This window comes from Gracilinanus agilis, chromosome 1 (genome assembly GCF_016433145.1).
Source record: "Gracilinanus agilis isolate LMUSP501 chromosome 1, AgileGrace, whole genome shotgun sequence".
In the NCBI taxonomy this organism is placed as follows: domain Eukaryota; kingdom Metazoa; phylum Chordata; class Mammalia; order Didelphimorphia; family Didelphidae; genus Gracilinanus; species Gracilinanus agilis.
In genome coordinates this window covers 161,959,263-161,978,975 of record NC_058130.1, presented here as the reverse complement: position 1 = coordinate 161,978,975, position 19,713 = coordinate 161,959,263, and the positions used below count along the sequence as shown (strand labels likewise).

The 19,713-nt window shown below is 35.0% G+C and overlaps 1 protein-coding gene across 4 annotated transcripts in view; it reads left to right on the top strand.

Annotated features, from left to right (window-relative positions):
• Nucleotides 1-19,471, top strand: part of GKAP1 (G kinase anchoring protein 1) — a 67,786-nt gene extending 48,315 nt beyond the window's left edge. For 2 of the 4 annotated variants that reach the window (XM_044658480.1, XM_044658464.1), the window contains 6 exons: nucleotides 2,103-2,264; nucleotides 8,817-8,918; nucleotides 11,945-12,008; nucleotides 15,090-15,160; nucleotides 16,151-16,228; nucleotides 19,056-19,471. In XM_044658480.1, the coding sequence (XP_044514415.1) occupies nucleotides 2,103-2,264; nucleotides 8,817-8,918; nucleotides 11,945-12,008; nucleotides 15,090-15,160; nucleotides 16,151-16,228; nucleotides 19,056-19,103 (525 nt within the window). In that variant the 3' untranslated portion in view covers nucleotides 19,104-19,471. The remainder of the gene's footprint in view (nucleotides 1-2,102; nucleotides 2,265-8,816; nucleotides 8,919-11,944; nucleotides 12,009-15,089; nucleotides 15,161-16,150; nucleotides 16,229-19,055) is intronic. The other 2 variants (XM_044658472.1, XM_044658487.1) reach the window with 2 other exon arrangements.
• The last annotated feature ends 242 nt before the right edge of the window (nucleotides 19,472-19,713 follow it).

The following is a 19,713-nucleotide window of genomic DNA, read 5'->3' as shown; positions in this document are numbered from 1 at the left end:
TGTGATTCAAATAGTGAGTAGAGAAGAATTTAGGTGGAATAAAAAGGTGGCAGCAGAATCAAAGGATCAACTGGAACTAATCCTAGAGAGAAGGGAGACAAGGACAGGACACGGAGCCAACCCTGGGAAGAAGAGTGTCTGTAGGAATAAACACATGCTAGAAATCCTCCCTGCATGGAACTATAGCCATACCATTGAGCATTTAATTTTACATTATCTTTTATTTAGTGCAATTTTATAAGGTCTGCCTCTCCCAGTAGAATATAAACAACTCCTCAAAAGTAACAACAAAATGCTTTCTGATTCCTTAATAGTTGCTAGCATAGTGTTAAGTATAGAGCATTCTTTGATTTAAGCACCCATGAACCAAGCAGTAGCTCCTTCGATTTGGGAACTACTACAGTAGGCAAACTAGGCAGAAGAGAGTTTTTGGATTTTATCAGCAGCCATTTCCCTACAAATGTAGTATGATCCTTGAACTAATTTATCATTAAGAGAATATTTGAAGAACATGATTGTTTCTTCAAAATAATTTTCATTGTTTTATTCACTGTTATTAAAATTAATATGTACATAGGGAAAATTAGATCTGTGAATTGACTTGTGTTAGCTTTCATTGTGTTTGCCCCCTCCTGAGAAACTTGTATCAGAGTAAAATTCATTGGGGTTTCTAAGTTTAGTTCTAATAATGTATTTGGAGGTGTAGCATAACCTCTGTTGGATGGACCACAGCAGTGTTTGTAGAAGTAGAATTATGCCTTTAGTTCTTTAAAATGTTTATTTTTGGAATTTTGTTTTTTGAAAACTTAACTACAATGCTAAATGATCTTGATCCTATTAAACCCTGGCTGGCACTACAAAATTAGTAGGTGGAAATTTTGGATACAACAACTTATGAAATTACTTAAATCAGTCAACATGTATTTTTTTAGCATCTACTATGTATTACTAAGCAAAGAAAAAATGGAAATTAACTTTACCCACAAGGAACTTCTAATAGTTGGTAATGGAGGGAGGAGACAGGGAAGGGCAATATACATAAATATGTAACCAGATAAGCTTATACAAAATATATATAAAATGATTAAAAGGTGACTAAGGAGGAAGTACACTAGCAACTGGGAGGATGATAAAAGATTTCATGTGAGTGGCACTTGAAGGGATCTGAAAAAGAGATGAAACAAGGGAGTGTATTTCAGACATGGGAGGCAACTTGTACAAATGCAGAGATGGAACAGTAAGTGCCATGTGTGAAAAACAACAAGTAGGGCCAGTATGGTTAGACCTGAGAGTTTATGTTTAGAAAGCAGTACTGTCAGAAACAAAACAAAGCAAAACAAAACCTGGAGCTATAGAGAGGGGCCAGAATATAAAGCAATTTAAATTTAAGGAATGAAGAGGTAGGAATCACTGCTACTGGAGGAGGGAATATTCTCTTCAATAAAATTATTGACTTTTTGGCGTTTGAAATATGTGGCTAAACAATTATCTTCAGACATGGAAGAACCTTAGTGCTTAATGCTTAATGATCTTGTTTACTTTGTAATAAGCCTGTCAAAGATGGGGGGGTGGGGCTATTGGTTATTCAGTAGTATTTAAAATAGGTGAATTAAGTAACTCATAGAATAAGAATGACTTGGAACTAACCTTTTCTAACTTTTCTGTTTCCGTAATAGGAAGTTAGAGGAAGATATTATATTTATATAGTCCAAACTTCCAACAATATTTAGTTGGTAAAATATTTGGAAAATTTTACTTAACTACCCCAGCTTTGTCTATGCTTTGAAGACCTCAAATTTTAAAAATTATATCTAAAAAACTAAAATATTTAGGTTTACAAAAGAGAGAGAAGAAATGCCCAGGGATAGCTAAGGCCATTGTGTTTCCCTGTTTTTTCCTAAATGGCATTTCGTGCCTCTCTTTCTGCTTCTCCCTTCTGGAGAGAGAGGTACAAGAAAAGGAAGGGAAGAAGAGAGGGGGACTATTTCTCTATTTTGTATCATCATACTTTTCATTTTCTACCCTACTTTTGGTGGGTGGGTAGTTCTGTTATGCTGACCTTTGTGTGTGGAATGATAGTAAATCATAATTCATTTTGGCAGGAATTGAGTACTTCCCAGACTTTATCACATGATGGAGGATTCTTCAATAGACTGGAAGATGATGTTCATAAAATACTTATTAGAGAAAAGAGAAGAGAACAGCTCACAGACTATAACGGAACAGATAATTGTACAGCCCATGAACACAGCCAGGCATGTAAAGTAGGAAATTCTCTTAAAAGCACAATAAACATTTTAATATTGAGATTAAAATGTGTATTTTCCAAATATAACTAATGGCATTCAGTTATGACTGTATAGAGTAAACTGCTTCAGCCTCTTTAAGTTTGTATAATTTGATTTTAAAATAGTTTAAGAAAAGCATATGTACCCTGAGTTCCAGAACCAGAATACTTAAGATTATACCCTCTGGCTTTTGACCTTTGACAAATCATTTGACTTCCTAATCCTCATTTTCCTCATCTCTAAAATGGAAAAACAGTGTTTTTACTATGTCACAATGTTATCATGAGGATAAAAAAATGTCTTTTAACTACAAATGTTAGTTATTTTTGCTTCCATGAAACTCTGCAGAAGTGTCAAGGCTTTGGGCTGAAAGAATTAATGGCTTAAAGGGAAAAGATAGCAATGAAAAAGTAGGCTTCTTATCTAGTTAGTTTCAGCTACTGGTCTTTAAAGTTATTGCTACCTCCACATGCATTATTTGTTTTAAAAGAAACCTATGATAGGGCAAGGAGTTCATTTGTTTGGAGTTTACTATGAAGATGATACTCTCTGAAAGCTTGTGTGGTAGTGCTAGAATTGAGAATGGAGCTAATTATAATGAGTTGTTGGGATCTTTTCATTTGTATTGCTACTTTACTCCATTACCCTCATTATAAAGAGCCAGCTCTATATTTTTGGGGGTCCTGAGTGGCGTTGGATTGAAAAGACCAGAAACAGAAAACTGAGAACAGCCAGACTAGTGATTAGCCCATAGCTGCTCCAAATGCTATGGAGTTTTGAGTTTATTATATGCTAGTTTCAAACAAAGAACACAGAGAAAGAATCACAGCTGTGAAGGGGTTATAAATCATATAAAAGAAAATCCTTGGAGGCTTCAAAGTAAAGATAGAACAGGGACCAAGGCCAAATTCCAACCACCAATTAGTAAGAAGTTAATTCTGGGAGCAGAAATATATTTCATAGAGATTTTTACTAATTGAGTCCTGTCCTATTGATTTGCAGGACTGCACCTGGTCAGATAAAGTCTTGTCTAGCTTTGTCTGTGTCCAGCCTTTATTATATTTTTTAGAGTTCAGGCTTCTTAATTATCAAAGAGAAAAATGGTTAACTCAGTAGCTGCTGGTCTGCTAAGGACTCAAAGCTTTCCAATAAGAATATTAAGAAAAGGTGGGGATCTGAAAAGGAGTCAAAAGAGGAGTCTCAGATTTTTACCTTAGATGGCCCATTCTGTCTGTGTCCTGACATGCAGTACAGAAAAAAATCATACACACAGTTTTACTTGCCGATGATTTTGTAATGGGATCCAGATAAAATATCTATTACAGACTCTTATTTCTCTAAATGACTTCCAGTAGCCTCTTGGAGGGGTCAAGTTGATTTTGGATTAACCAACCTGCTGGTACCAGAGCTTTTCAGGGCTCAGGTGACCAGGACCAAACACAAAGACTGCCTCAGCCTGGATTGGTCATGTAGGGAATCCAGATAACAGGCCCTATCCAGACCCTATGTCTCCAATCAGCCTTCCACGCTTCATTTTCTTTCTATTGAGCACTTAGAAAATTTGAAACTAGTCCCAAGTAATCTTTCCTATAAATTCAGTAGAAAATATTGCTAGCTAGCACTTAGTCAGTAAAAGTCAATATAAAAGTTTATATTAAACAGTTACTTTATGATTATTAATATAGCTCATCTCATTTGTGCTGATGAAAAGAGCATAATTGCAAAATCAGCAAGTATCCAGATAGATATCTCATTTTAACCAATAGCCTGAATCTCTTTTCCACCAAAATTTTTTTATTAGAGCTATTAATGGCTAAAGAAATTGGTTTGAGATAAAACTACTTCTCTGCTTGGCCTGTCTTGGAAAGAATATCCCGTGATGGATGTCCCCCAAAAGCATGAAAGCATTTGGGATTACTGAAGAATCAAACAACCAATTCTTCCTGTGAGCCCCTAGCTACTCTGGGGAGTTCTTTGGGCATACTGTACTGCTCTTGATTGGAAACCCTTAAAGAAAAACATAGGGTTTTTTGAAAAAGAAAGAAAATTTGGTAACCATTCCATCTTTACCTTCCTCCAACTTGATAAAATATACATCACAGAGCCAAACATGTCTCTTTTGGGTGATCTGGAGTTCTGTCCATTTGACATTGAACTATTAATATTATTTGTGTCCAGCCATTCAACTAATTCCTGATCTATCTAACTATATTTAAATTTAGTCCAATTTTTCCCCATCTTTTTCACAAAATTACTGTATAATACTTTAACAGATATTTTGCCAAAATCCAGGTAAACTATATAGCATTCTTTGAATCTGCTACGTGTATATCCTGTCAAGAATAGAAATAAGCCTAGTGTGATTTGCTGATGAAAGTCAATCCAACTCTTTTTACTATTTCTCTACGTACCATTTCTTTTTCTAGGTGTTCCCTATCTTTTTGGTAATAATATGTTCTAGGATTTTTTAATTGAAATCAAGACATATGGCCTACAATTTGAAGACTTTATTTTTTTTTTTCTTTTGAAAATTGAGACACCCTTTGCCTTCTCCAGCCCTAAAATAATCTTCTCATTTTATACAATCTTTGCCTGATCTGGCAGCTTTTCGCTTGTTTCAAAAGTTCAAGAACTCTTTGATGGCTCCACAGATCCTTTAACCTGATCATGTGGTTCCCTATATACATTTGAGTGGTAATATAACAGCATAGAATTCCCTGCAGAGAACTTGAGGCTATGTCCAATTGTCTCCTCTCTGGCCCTCCCATCCCTGCTTTTCTGAAGGCCATGCCCAAGAGTATAAGCTTATGTGTTAACTTGATCAGAAATTAAGAAATAACTGAACCTAATCATGATCACTGTTAACCAATAAAGCAAGTTCATATTCTCTTCAATAATGCAAGTACAAAAGCCTTGTTCTTCCCTGTTAACCTTGTTAACAGGGCTAATCTTTCATATGATTAATGTGTAAATATGTTGTAAGAACTTTCTTAAAGGAGGTTTTAAAATTCATATTTATGGGGCAGCTGGGTAGCTCAGTGGATTGAGAGTCAGGCCTCGAGACGGGAGGTCTGAGGTTCAAATCTGGCCTCAGACACTTCCCAGCTGTGTGACCCTGGGCAAGTCACTTGACCCCCATTGCCCACCCTTATCACTCTTCCACCTAAGAGCCAATTCACAGAAGTTAAGGGTTTAAATTTTTTTTTTAACTCATATTTATAAAACAATATATTTAATCACTCTTGGGAATTGTGGAAGTTAGAAATATGAAATGTAGATGAACTCCATTTTAAACAAATCTAGTATATGGATCTACAGATTTATAAAACATAAATTAGGCATTAATTTTATGGACTTTCAAAACATTTTCTTTTTATAGAAAGATTTTAGAATTCCTTTGAATAGCAAGTTGCCCTAGTATGTTTCAAATATAATTATTTTATGTAAAGTTGTTTCAGAACACAGATTGGTTAAGATAAGGTACAACTAGAAATCCAAGAGTGCTTTAAATAATGTTAGATCCATAAAGAGTATATAAATCATACACTGAGATAGCCAGGGTTTCATTTAGATGTGAGTGACCTGAGTTTTTGAATGTTATCCCAGAACACAAGAAGTTTTAGCAGGTACTACAGAGCTGGAGAAGCTGTTTGTGTATTCTCAGTTATGGACTATATGTTGTTGTCTGAGAATCATTCTAAGTTGAATATAGGGTGTTTGGATTTCATGTGTGTGTTTTGTTTTGTTTTGTTTTTTTGGCTATAGCCCCTCAGACTAACTACTAAAGTATAAAAGAATTATGTTCTGCATTGGTGGAGGAATGACTCATATCAACAAAATCATGAATCCTTAAAGTATTGAAGTAGTATAGATTGGGATCAGAAATGTGTGTCAGTTGGCCTTATCTTATGAGGTCAAAACCATGTAGATTGGTACTGTACTTTCCAATAAAATATCTCTTGAGATATGCTAGAAGAGACGAGACAGAAAATTCTAAATCCTTTTAAAATGACCACAACAGAATAAACACAAGAATATAGTTTTAAGACTAGTTATATAAAAATTCAGAATATTGATATCTGCATCAAATAGAAATCATGGTCATAGGAATTGGAGCTAAATGGAACTCTAGGAGGTAATTGAGATGAACCCCTTCATTTTACAGATAAGGAAAATGAGAATTTAAGGGACTTGTCCAAAGTTGTACTTGTAGTAAATCATAGCAACTTATTTTATAAAGATAAAAAAAATCTTTTGTGAGAATAACTGCTGCCATTTTGGGATTTAAAGTTAACATTGTGGTGTAAAGAGAATAGCTGTTATGAAGATGAGAAAATTAAACCCTATTGTACCTTTGACTACCTGAGTAACCTTGAACAAATAATTTTATATCCTGATGCTGTAGTTTTTTCATCTGTAAAATGTTTGGGGTCTAAAAATAAATATAAATAGCCTTTTCTAAATCTGAATTTGAGTAGCAATAGTTAGGAATCTGATTATGATCATTAGATACAAACTGTTTATAGTAGAGTATTACCTCCTTGTATTTCTCTGTGGAGTTTTTAACCTTTGCATTTAATACTTATTAGGCTTCTGTTTCTTTGTTTTGTAGTCAGGTCTAAGGAAAAGCACTGGCATGTAATTTCATCGTTGAGTATTTTTATGTACTAATGATATTGTACTCTAAAACATCTCACTGTGTTTTTACTCCATAGATAAAGAATGCCTTTTATAGGAAACATGAGAAAATTGAACACTTTAGGATTTTTAGAAGTTTGGTGAATGAAGAGCATTTACTCAGCACACCACTTTGGGATGTCTGCAGACAAGTAGTAATACTTTGCAGAGTTGTTTCCTTGCTTTTTCAGAGTATGGCAGACAGTACATGAGTGAAAGGTTTTCTGACTTTAGTTTGGACAGGATGGAGAGTAGACAGCATATTTCTTATTGCACATTCAAAAAATATCATTAAATTGGAAGTGAAGCTGAAGACAGAAGAAATGGAAAGAGAAAAGTTTAAAGAACCCAGGTAAGCATCATTTTAAACAGTTTTCTGTAGACTTGTTTAGCAAAAACAAGTCTATAGAAAGTTTGGGCTTGATACCCAAATGAGCCACATCATCCCAAGAGTGTTCATATATTAAACTGGAATGAAGATAACAATAAATGGAAAATGGAACAGATATCACTATTTCCTTTAAGAATTTATTTTCATCATCAGTGGCAATGAAACCAACACATTTGGATTCTTAACATCTTGGTCTCTGATGTGCTCCATGAGGAAGTTAAAATGGGACCTGAAGTCAGAAGATTAAACCAGGAAGAATTTGTATATACACCAAGGAAGTTTGTGCTGGAGGTGACATAACCTTGAAGCACTGAAGAATCATTTTAATAAGCTATCTCAGGGTGGGAAGGATATCAAAGGAATGGAAAAATCATGGACGATAATTTCCAAAACTTAAATTTGAAGAGAATGGGCTGGTTCCACTTGGGAAATTTTTCAATGCTTTCAACAGTTTCAGTCTGACACAAATGTTCTCCTAGTGGTGATATGCGATAATGAATCTTAGAACATCAGTTTCTGAAGAATTAGAAGTTTCAGGTAACATGGAGAGTCACATTGGGCATATGTAGGCTATTACATATTTCCAACAATTCTGTAAGTCCTAGAAGTGTGGCATAAGGTCATTGAGGAAATGTATGATAAGGAAAATGAATAGCATAACCAAGGAAGTACTTGAGTGCTGCAGCGGTCCGAAATATGAGACCTAGGAGAAGACCTGCAACCTAGTAGATCATCTGTGGAAAATGGATTATGAATGAGAACCACCGATTACTCTACAGAAGGTGTTTAAATGGATTTTTATCTGCCTTAATGGAGGGAATACCCACCATTGATTCGTTGTGCTGGTATGAAGTAAAGACATTGTTTCATAACTGAACACGATGCATTGAACAATAAGGACTTTGAAAAAGAGTAATTTTTCAGAAAGTTGATAATGAAAATGTATTCTATTTTTATCTATTCATAAGCCATTTTCTGTAGAAATGAAATCTAAATCCAGACATTTTCTTACTTTGGTACCATTATCCTTTTAAATTGTGTTGAATGTGCTTTTAAAGTTGAAGAGCAAAGATAAGTTTTTAAAGAGTATCTTGTCTGCCATAGTTAATGCTTATACCAATAACAAGGATTTCTTTTAGAGGGGGGAAAAGTATATTCTTCATATAGTTATTTCGGGGACCCATAAATAATTTCAGAGATGTGGTTTTGTTATGTGATATACTTATTAGATTGATAAAAAATTTTTTTAATTTAGATCATAAGTAGTTATTGGTATGTTAACAGAGAAAGAGGGAACTTCTAGAAATGGGAATATAAGAACTTGGATTTACCTTTGAAAATGAAACTCAAATCAAGGCTTTCCTTTAAACTTTGCTTCCATAAAAGACTTTTTAAAACAAAGAATGATGGGAAATTTTTAATTCTAAAGCAGCATATTTTGTGTTTGTTTTGTTTTTTAGGAGGTATACTTAAAAGATGGAAGAACTGAAAGACTAAAGTTGGAACTTGAAAGGAAAGATGCTGAAATTCAGAAGTTGAAAAATAACATCACTCAGTGGGAGGTCTGTATTTAGTTACTATTACAGGATAAAATGTATTGTCCATTTTTTAATGCTAAATTTTTTCTAGTTGTAGGTATAAGAATTTTTTATTGTTGGCAATGTTCTTTTTCTTAGCTCCATCATTTCATGGGTTTTAAAAAACAATAATATACCATCTGATTGGTAATCATACTTACTACAGACTTATTTTTTTTTCAGGATCAAATATAAAATCTTTGGCTTTTAAACACTGTACAACCTAGCCTTCCTACTTTTCCTGTCTAATTATACTTTATTGTCTTTTACCAATGCTGAGATCTAGCTGTTCTTCAACATAATACTCTTATCTCTTGACTTTATGGTTTTCACTGGCTGTCCCTCGGGTAGAATTCTCCATCTCCCCCCTTAAGATATCTAGCTTCCATGTCCTTCAAGACTTGTTCAAACCCTACCTTCTGTAAGAACCACTCCCCCAGTTCTCTCACCAGTGTCCATACCTTCCTTCTAAAATTGCCTGCTATATATATACTCTGGATATATCTTATTTGTACATAGTTATTTGCATGTTGGTCTCCTCCATGAGAATGAACTCCTTGAATTCAAGGTCTATGCTTTGCTTTTCTTTGTTTCCCTTGTGTTTCCCTAGCGTTAAACACATAGTAAGTGTTTAATAAATGTTTGTTAATTGACATCCTATCTTCTACCCCATACATAGATATTTTCTACTCTAAGGTAAAGGTTCTTAACCTTTATTCTGTCCTGGACCCCTTCTCAATAAAGTTTTTGAATACATAATAAAATAATATATAGAATTAGAAAGGAAACCATTTCTTTTGAAATAAAGATGGATTTTTTTTCCCCATTTAAGGCCACCGAACCCCATGAAATCTATTCAAGGACCTATTGAGGGACTTTGAACTTCAAATTAAGAGCCCCCTGCTCTAAGGAATCCCAAATCATTACTTTATTCTTTGTTTAAACTAATGTTACAACTTTCTGACATGTTCATCTCCATCTTTGGAAGTTATTTAGGATTTACCTCTTTGGTGAAACATCTCATGATCTAGCAACATCTTTCTCAATTAGCCTTTGCATTTACCTGATTCTATGTAACTTGTGTACTTTGTGTATTATTACAATTATAATGCATTGTACAAGCCTCTTGATCATGATATATTTTTGTATTTGTGTTACACACCTTAATTCTCTTAAGCTTAAAGCTCAAATTTTGAACTGGAAGAGATGTGTTGAGTTTATCTAGTTCAGACAATCTGGTGAAGCCAATAGACTGCTCAGAGAAATGCTTTTGAGTGCATGAGATAGATTACAAAGGAAACATTTTTGTTGAAATATAGCTATTGAAATACTAAAGAAAAATTCATAATCCCTAGGTAAATAACTGCTAATCTAGTTCAACCCTTTTACTTTATAATTCCTCTAATTCATAGTATTCTGGCCTTGGAGTCAGAAAAATCTGGTTTCTGTCATGATATCTTGTGCTAAAGAGAAACTGAGACACAAAAAATCCAAACATAATCTATGTGTAAGGATAATATTTACCATTAATAGAGGTCAATGGTACATCAGCAGTCAGAGACACCTTTGACAAAACAGAAGCTTTTTATGTAATCAAAAAATTCATCAATCATAGGGTACCAAAATAGTCCAGTCCCAACAGAAATTAGTACTAGTGAAAAACATCATCTTTGTCTCTCTCAAGTAGTAGGGTTGCTATTTAGTTGCATTCATAGTCACTTAACACAAATATCATGGAGCCTACACAAAATGACTCTGAATCTAAGTCTTGAGAACTTGTTTACAATGACTAATACTATGACTAATAAAATTCTTAGCTATTAATTAGCCAATAGTCAGTATTCAGTAAGCAGTCATTCTCACATTTCAAATCCTTTTCTCTGATGCTTACTGCAGTTGTGGACAAAGCATTCAAATTTTCCAAGTCTGAGTTTCCTCCTCTGAAATACTGATAATACCACTAATGACATGTATTTTCACAGGGTTTGTTATTAAGTCTCAAACAAGATAATTTTTATGAGCTAGCTTGCAAATGATATACAAATATTAGCTTTTATTATGATTATTTATATTTACCATGCCACGTCCTTTATAGTGCTTTATATCTAATAGATACTCGGTAAATGTTATTAACTAATTTATCATCAGTGACTTTGTAGTTATGGTTTAGATTTAGGAATAATCTCTATTAGACTTATTACATTTTTATAAGTAGAACTTAAATTTACATTTTATATCTTAAGTAGCAAATGTGTTTTTCAGTATAATAGGAAGAAAATTGTCATATAAAACTCTTTAGACTTTTAAAAAAATGTAGTTTTCAAAATTTATTAGTAATCTCCATTCTTACCTGTAAAACCTGCAACAAGACTTCAACTTAAATATCTCAGATAAGACAGCATTTGAAAGAGTTTCTATGATGAGGGAAGTCATTTGAAGAAAAGTTTTTAATGCCTTTTGTTCAGAAGTTTACTTTTATCTATGTGTAAGACATTTGAAAAGGAGAGGCAAAAGGCTTATTTCAATAAATAGCCTTTGGGTGTCAATCACATATGTTTCAGTTCTGTTTCCTGAACTAGTGAGTAATTATAATTTGTGTTATCTGAAATAATATTGAAAATGAATTACTTTTCTTGCCTGGGAGATAATAATATTACTTTAAATTACACCTGGTTTTTTTGAGGGAGCAAAGAATGAAAATCCTTAAAGGTAAATTTCCTTTTGTAATAACTTCTTTCTTTTGCCCTCTTCCTTTCATCCTTCATTTTGAATAATTTGTAATAATGATATTTGCATTTTTGAACAGGTATTATATAGTAATTTTAAGTCAGGGCCTTATTTGAGGACATAGATAATGTCCTGTATAAATAATTTTTATCCATTTAATCTTTTAAACTAAATTTCTCTCAGTGAGGAAGCCTAGATTTCATAGTTCATAAGTTGTAATTTGATTCATATGTTGTACTAGTTACCTTTAAAACTTAAACAGTCCTGTTCTTTTTGACAATTAGGCAAAATATAAAGAAGTAAAGGCAAGAAATGCTCAATTACTGAAAATGTTACAAGAAGGTGAAAGTAAGTAATTTATATCTTTATTTATTTTTTTATTTAGAACAATCATATTTGATATTTTTCATATTTTAAAACTACAATTTATAAATTTAACAGTATTGATCTTCAAAGGGGATCCTGAACATAGTCATTCTTATCCATGATCATTCTGTTTTTACTGGTCATACTTGAAAGACTTAGTTACCATGGGGCAAGATGAAGACTATTCACATGAATAGTCTTTGAATTTTATTTCCTTAGAAATTATTGTACTATACCTCTCTATTGAGAGACTCTTTCAATACCTTCTAAGAGACTACTTCTTTTAGTTCTGAGAAAAGAGAAGCAATTCTTTCGTGATTGGCCAAAGTGCATGATCGTGGATAGTGTTTTGGATCTCATGATTAGTCTTTTGGACAGCTTGGTCTTGACACACTTGAAACCTTGGCAGCCTTAGTGATAAGTGGTTCCAGCATAAAAACACACACACACACACACACACACACACTCTGCAACAGTTTCTTATAGTTAGTCTGAGGATAATCTGTCCTATGTATGACTTTACCCAGATTGAATCTCTAATAGTAACTTTTTTTTTTAACCCTTACCTTCTGTAAGCTCTCAATCCACTGAGCTACTCAGCTGCCTCCTCTAATAGTAACTTTTAAAGGAAAATTTAAATAAATAAATAAATAAAATTTAAATAAGAAAATTGTAGGCCCTTACCTTCTGTATTAGTATTAATTCTAAGAAGAAAGAGCAGTAAGGGTTAAGCAATTGGGGTTAAAAGTGACTTGCCCAGGGTCACACAGCTTGGAGCATCTGAGACCAGATTTGAACCCAAGTTTCCTGATTCAAGGCTTGGTGTTCTATCCATTGTGATACCTTGCTGCCCCCAATAGTAACTTTTTCATAGAATCAAGAAACTACATCTTTATATGATTAGGTATTTGAATTGGACATTCTTTTTTTTTTTTTTCTTTTTCGTTTCACTGCCTTCAATATCAGGTTTATTGTCCTGCTTTTGCCCCAAACCCCCTCTTCCCCCATCATAACAAGGACCATCTAGAGAGGACTTTTGTTGCAGCATCTTGTGCTACCCTTCCTAAGTTGGTCCACTGAAGCATGGCCAGGGTGCCCACCGGGGGCTAGGAATCCAAGGGATAGATGGGGAAGAGACCAAAAGGGAAGGCCCAGAGCAATTGAGATTTGAACACCCACCTCCCTGTACTAAAAGCAAGGGTTTATGGTCCACACCATCCAGCCTACTATACTGTAGGGTTAAAGAGGTGGCAACCTTTAGTCCAGTTGTGCCTGCAGCCTCGGGTGTGTTGGAGGTTGCTAGGTTTCCTCTTAAAGATACTGGCAGGAAAGCAGATTAGGTATCAGGAAGAAGAGCAGCAAGCCATGGGTAGAAGTTTTCTCCCCCCACCACCACCATCCTGATTCTCAGTAACAAAGAGCAGGCTCTAATCATTGTCCTTGGAGGGCTTCAGTGGCTAGGGGAATTAGCCTTGTGGAACAGGTACACGGGATGCTGAAAGCCTTTGGAGGAATTATGGGAATTATGGGGTATGGGGGCAGCTGGGTAGCTCAGTGGATTGAGAGTCAGGCCAAGAGACAGAAGATTCAAATCTGGCCTCAGACACTTCCCAGCTGTGTGACCCTGGGTAAGTCACTTGACCCCCATTGCCCACCCTTGCCACTCTTCCACCTATGAGCCAATACACAGAAGTTAAGGGTTTAAAAAAAAAAAAAAGAATTATGGGGTATGGCCACAAGCTCATAGCTGGAGAAGCTAACCCCAGGGCATGACAAGTAGGAAATGAACTACTCAGGTTTTGGTTGAATTCGATAATAGTTCTTGGAAATAGTTTCTGTTAAGTGTCTTCCTCTTGCCATAGGATGACCAAGGCTGGGGCTCTAAAACCAGAATGCCCCCAGGTCATAGGTGTCAGTAGGTTCTCCAAAACATACACTTCAATCCCTCATCACTCCAGTTCAGATGCACCCATTTGGTGCATCTGAGACAAAGCACCACATCATACTCAAGAGCTTAGGCCACTACCAATTCATCTCGATCTAACACATAATTACCCCAACTCGGGATTGCCAAGCCAATTTCTTAGCCCCATTATAGTCTTCCCTCTTCAGCCCAGAGAGGAACATAGTAGCATCCTGCTCACTGTCTTATTTCCCCTGAATTGGACGTGCTTTAGGAATTTTATCTAATGTCTCAGTTTACACTAGAAAGTTTACAACATTACTCCAGGCAGACTTTCTGCTCTATTACTCTTATACCCTTTTCTTCTCTTCTATTAATGGGATAGTATTGTAGTTTTAGATTATAGGAGCAATATGTGGAAAGACCATCTAAGTTGAACCAAGTCTTACCTTTTGAGTCATTACCTTTGCCCAGATTCAATTCTCCTATCAAAAGCAAAGATACAGAATCAAATTAAGGGCCAAAAGGTTTCAAAGAATATATATTAAAGAAGATAGTACCCTTTGTAGGGTGCTTCTTTGTTGACATTAAAGAATAACTGTTGAGTGGTACAGAAGATAATCAGTGAACATATGACCTGGGGTAATAGGATCAAAACCAGGAAACTTTGAATCTTTAGAATACATACCAAGATTTCCAAAATATTAACTAATGATTGCCATTAATTAGTAAATAATCAAAGTTCTGGAGGAATCAAGTGCTAAGTTGTACTCAATTAAATTTATGATTTTACTGTATGTGTTAAATCAGTACTTTCTAATACTGAACTAAAAGATGAGTGAATTTCCCCCTCATACATGTTTTCTCCTGTGTTCAACCTTGGTTAAATAGTTTTACCTGTAATGATTAATAGAGTGAATTGATATACACAAAATAAGGAAGCAGCCTACAATATAGTGGACATCACTGGTTTAGAGTTTGTTTTGATATTGGCACAAATAATAGCTTTATGATTTAAATAGTTTTGACTTACATAGACCAAGACCACTTTCCCTGATTCCTGTTTTCCTTCTCTCCTCCTCCTTGTGTACACACACATTATTTTACAAGAAGGAGTATTTGGATAATTTTTAAAACTCCTGTTTTTTCCTCTTTATTAGTGAAAGATAAAGCAGAAATACTTCTTCAGGTTGATGAATCACAAAGCATCAAAAATGAGTTAACCTTACAGGTAAGAAAATTTGCGGAGTTTTAAGTATGGCCATAGGACAAATAAGTCTTTACCTTAGAGTGTAGGGGTCATGGAGAGAGGGCCTTCCTTCTTGTGGCAAGCATTATATTTACCTTGAAGTCTTTTTGACCCACACATTTGAAGTTCATTTTCCCCAGGTCCAACTCACACAGAGTCCTATCACCATGATGCTCCTTTTGCAGAACCCCCATAAGGTTATTGTCTGTCCATTCCTGTGTAGCTACTGCCAGCCTTATTGTGGTATTAATAGACCTCTTTCCAGCCAGAGACAAGGATTACAGTATTTTCTTCTCGTGGTTCACCCATACCTGAAGTCAAACTTTTTGTGCCACCATTGGCTATCCCATCCCTGAAATTTCACCCCCTAGAGAAAATATTCTGAGTTATGGTTCTGTTAAAATATAAAATGTTACTGTACCATTTGACTAATAATGGAAATCTGTTTTGTATGACTTCACATATATAATTAATTGATAGAAAATTCCTTGCCTTCTCAGTAATGGAGGGGGAGAGAATTTGAAACACAAAATTTTAAAAAATCAAAATTTACCATCTTCTTACATGTAACTGGGGAAAATACTAAATAAAAATATTTTTCATCTCTTTTTTTTCATAGAATGAAGGGTTGGACTTACTGACCTTGAGGTCCCTTCCAACCTTAGATCTATGAGCTTATGGATTATAGAGTCCATTCCCCTGTCTTCTAAAAAAATGAGTTTTTGACTTTGCTTTAAATTCAAAGCAAAGATATCACATAAATGCTACACTACTACCATTATTACATGAAATTACTTGATATATAGTGCATTGTCTAATGGTGGTGCTATGAAGTAGTGTTTCTTTTGAATAGCAAAAACAGTTAATTTTAGTTGGTCCCAGTTGAAGAAGTAGAAGAGGAAAGTTGTTTTATGGACTCATTTCCAGTAGTTAACTAAAAAAAGATTTTTTTTCTTCATTATTTGACTGCAGGTGACTTCACTTCATGCTGCATTAGAGCAAGAAAGATCAAAAGTGAAGGCATTACAAGCAGAATTAACAAAGTATCAGGTAAACCAAAAGTGATTTGAGTGATTTAATAAGGTTTGTAGATTAAGAGGTGGAAAGGTCTTTAGAAACCACCAGTTCCAGCCCCCTCATTTCATAGATGAGGAAACTGAGACATAGAGTTTGGGTTACATAAACAAATTTTAAGGAAGGGATCTGTGAGAAACACATTTTATATACTAAATTAAATTTTGTATGCTACAAAATTGATTACCACCTAGGTAAGTTAAAAGTTTAGAAGAATTTAAGGCAATTATTATAGATATAAATAGAAGTAACTGAGGGAACCCAGTAAGAATCTAAGAAACGTTAAAGGCTTTTGCATTCAACTCAGCAGTAATGACATTATTTAGAATTTTATGAAATATTTTTAAAGATATAAGCAATATGTCCTTCAACTAAAATCCTCCTACAATGTTAATCATGGTATAGAGGTCACCTGAGTTCTCAGAGGCCTTGCCAGTGATACAAACTCTGGCAGCTTCTACCAAACTGGTGAAGTATAAAGCCAATGACACTCTCATTTGTCTGAGTTCTAGGCCCTGGCAGAACTCAGAGTCTCAAAGCCAAGTTGGTTATGGAGTGAAGAATTTTTCAACCATAGCAACTTTATCTGCTAATTTGTAGAGGGCTCTAAATGGAAGGGGTTCCTATACAATAAAATTATTGAAACAAGTATGGAAGTATATTAAGTATTAAAGAATTATGAAAGCCAAGAGGGATTATATTTACTTTCTACTACCTTTTCCACAGATTGCTGATCCACTCACAATTCATTTCAAAGCAATCATTGCCTCATCTAGAGTTTGTAGATAATAAAATTGAAAGAATGAAATCTTATTTTAGTTCATATTTAAGGATTATATGGGTGTGGTGTATGTTTTGTGGTTTTAAAATTTCTTTAAGTGCTTAAAATCTGTTAGTAACAAACAATCTTTTCAGAAGGGGGCAGCTAGGTGGCTCAGTGGATTGAGAGCCAGGCCCAGAGATTGAAGGTCCTGGGTTCAAATCTGGTCTCAGACACTTCCTAGCTGTGTGACCCTGGGCAAGTCACTTAACCCCCATTGCCTAACCCTTACCACTTTTCTGCCTCTTGTAGAGACAGAGGGAGAGCTTAAGAAAATCTCTTTTAACATTGCTAGATCATTTTTAAAATGGGAACAAAATTAGCAGTTGCACTTACCTCACAGTTTCTTTATTATCAGGCTGGATATTCTGAGATGTTAAAGGGAAACTGGACTTTAACACAAGCCTCTTAGCCTCACAGACATAATTTCTTGATTTAGTTAAAAAGTAATTCTCAAAGTTTTAGTTATTTGGTAGCCAGACCACTAAAAATTAGGAGAAGAAAAATGGAAAGGGGAGGTGGATGTTATGGAATTGTTAAAGACAAGCCCACTAAAAACAAATTCCTAGTGTGTGGCCCTGGGCAAGTTACTTGATCCCAGTTGCCTAGCCCTTACCACTCTTCTGCCTTAGAACCAATATACAGATTCTAAGATGGAAGGCAAGGATTTTTAGGGGGGTAGGGGTGGGGAATCTTCTGGGAAGTAAAAAATACCCATTCTTTCAAACATAGTTCCTGGTCAAGAAGTCATAGGGATAGGTTGCTTCTCAACTGAGATCAGTAGCAGTGGCTTTTTGGTAGATAAGAGGAGCTCTCGAAGCCTACAACCACTCTAGCCATTGCCCTTATGTGAACCTTTGCTGTAAACCCTGAGGTTGGAACAGGCTCCACCTTTTTACATTAAAGCTAGGTCCCTAGGGGTCCATCATCTGGATAAAGCCCAAGACCAGTAAAAACTGTGCTCCCCAGGCTATAGCCCTGGCTTTGAAGTTTGCCAGCCAGGGAGAAGGAACTGCCTTCTCCTGGGGTCCTTGGGACAGACCTGTGATCCAAGCCTCTGCCTATAGAAAAACTGTTGCCAGTTGAGAAGCAAGGTAAGAGTTTTATGCCATGTGAGCATGCACCTGGTTTATAAGTGGAATCTAGAGTGCAGAAAATATCTCATCAAGCTATTTTTTTGGTAGTATCACTCATTTTTTCAGTTCTCCTTATACTTATGGGGAAATCAATTCCATTTTTTCCTCAGATTCCATTATGGAGATCAGTGGTCTCAGTGTTTACTTTGATAATCTCCAAAGGTCTTGAGCACCTCTTATTCCCCACTCACACCTTTCTCATAATTTTTCCTTTTAAAGAAAAAAAGTATAGTAGGAGCTTTATCCAGTTAGAAATTATTTTCAGGAGAAATAATTTAATGACTACTACTTACATATTCTTGAATGGTTGTTGACAAGAAGGGAATAGAGAGTATAACAGAAGGAAAAAAGAGATCAGATACCTAGAGACTGAAAAGTAGAAAATACTGCCGCTTCTAACCAGCAGCAAGGTCTGAACCTGATGTAATCTATTAATAAATTGATAAAACTGTACCTGTGAAAATATTCAACAAAACTTTTTCATAGAAAATGGTGTACCACGAAGCTCTGGGGATTGAGAGCCAGACCTAGAGACAGGAGATCCAGGTTTGAAATCTGGTCTCAGACACTTCCTAGTTGTGTGACCCTGGGCAAGTGACCCCATTGCCTAGCCCTTACTGCTCTTTCTGCCTTGGAACCAATACACAGTATTCATTCTAAGATAGAAGGTAAGGGTTTTTTAAAAAAGGAAAGAAAGAAAAGAAAATGATGCACAAGTTCAAATTTAAATGGAACTCAGAAAAACTTTTTCTTCATACCATAAATTTTCCCTAATCATGCTTTTTCTTAAAATTAAAATGCCCAAAGAAAAAAATTCTTAAATAATTTGTTTTATTTTTCTTTACAGGGTGGCAGAAAAGGGAAAAGAAACTCCGAGTCTGACCAGTGTAGGTGATCACATTAGCCATTGAGATCAACACATATACACGCACGCGCACACACACACACACCCACACACATACCCGCACACATACATCCACACACACACACAAACTTTTCAGGGTTTTGAAAAAATGTATATATTTAATGCTGTACAACTGCTGAACTATGCAGTTTTTGTTGGGGGAAAAAACTAAAATGACTAATTGATTAACCATCTAAAAACTATTTCATTTTTCTGTTGGTTTAAAGTGAAAAGTAGGAAAGTAGAATTCCAGAAAAACTCAGTGAATCATTAATGTTTGCTGTCCATGCTCATCACTTCAGTTTTTCATCAGTCAATAAAATTTACTATTCCATTTGTGTGTTTGATTTTTTAAGGTTCCAGAAATGTGTGAAAATATTAGCTTAGCATTTATCAAAATAAATTACATTAGACAAAAGCTATGATTGTTGCTGTTTTATCTGCTTGATTTTTTTAGTTGTTTTATGTTAAGCTTAATGCTGTAGAATGCCATTATAGCATGACCTATTATGAAACAGCTTTATCTATGCCTCTGAGAAAATCCTGTCCTATAAAAGATAACTGCTAAGTACAAGAAGTATGATAAAGGGATATAGATAGT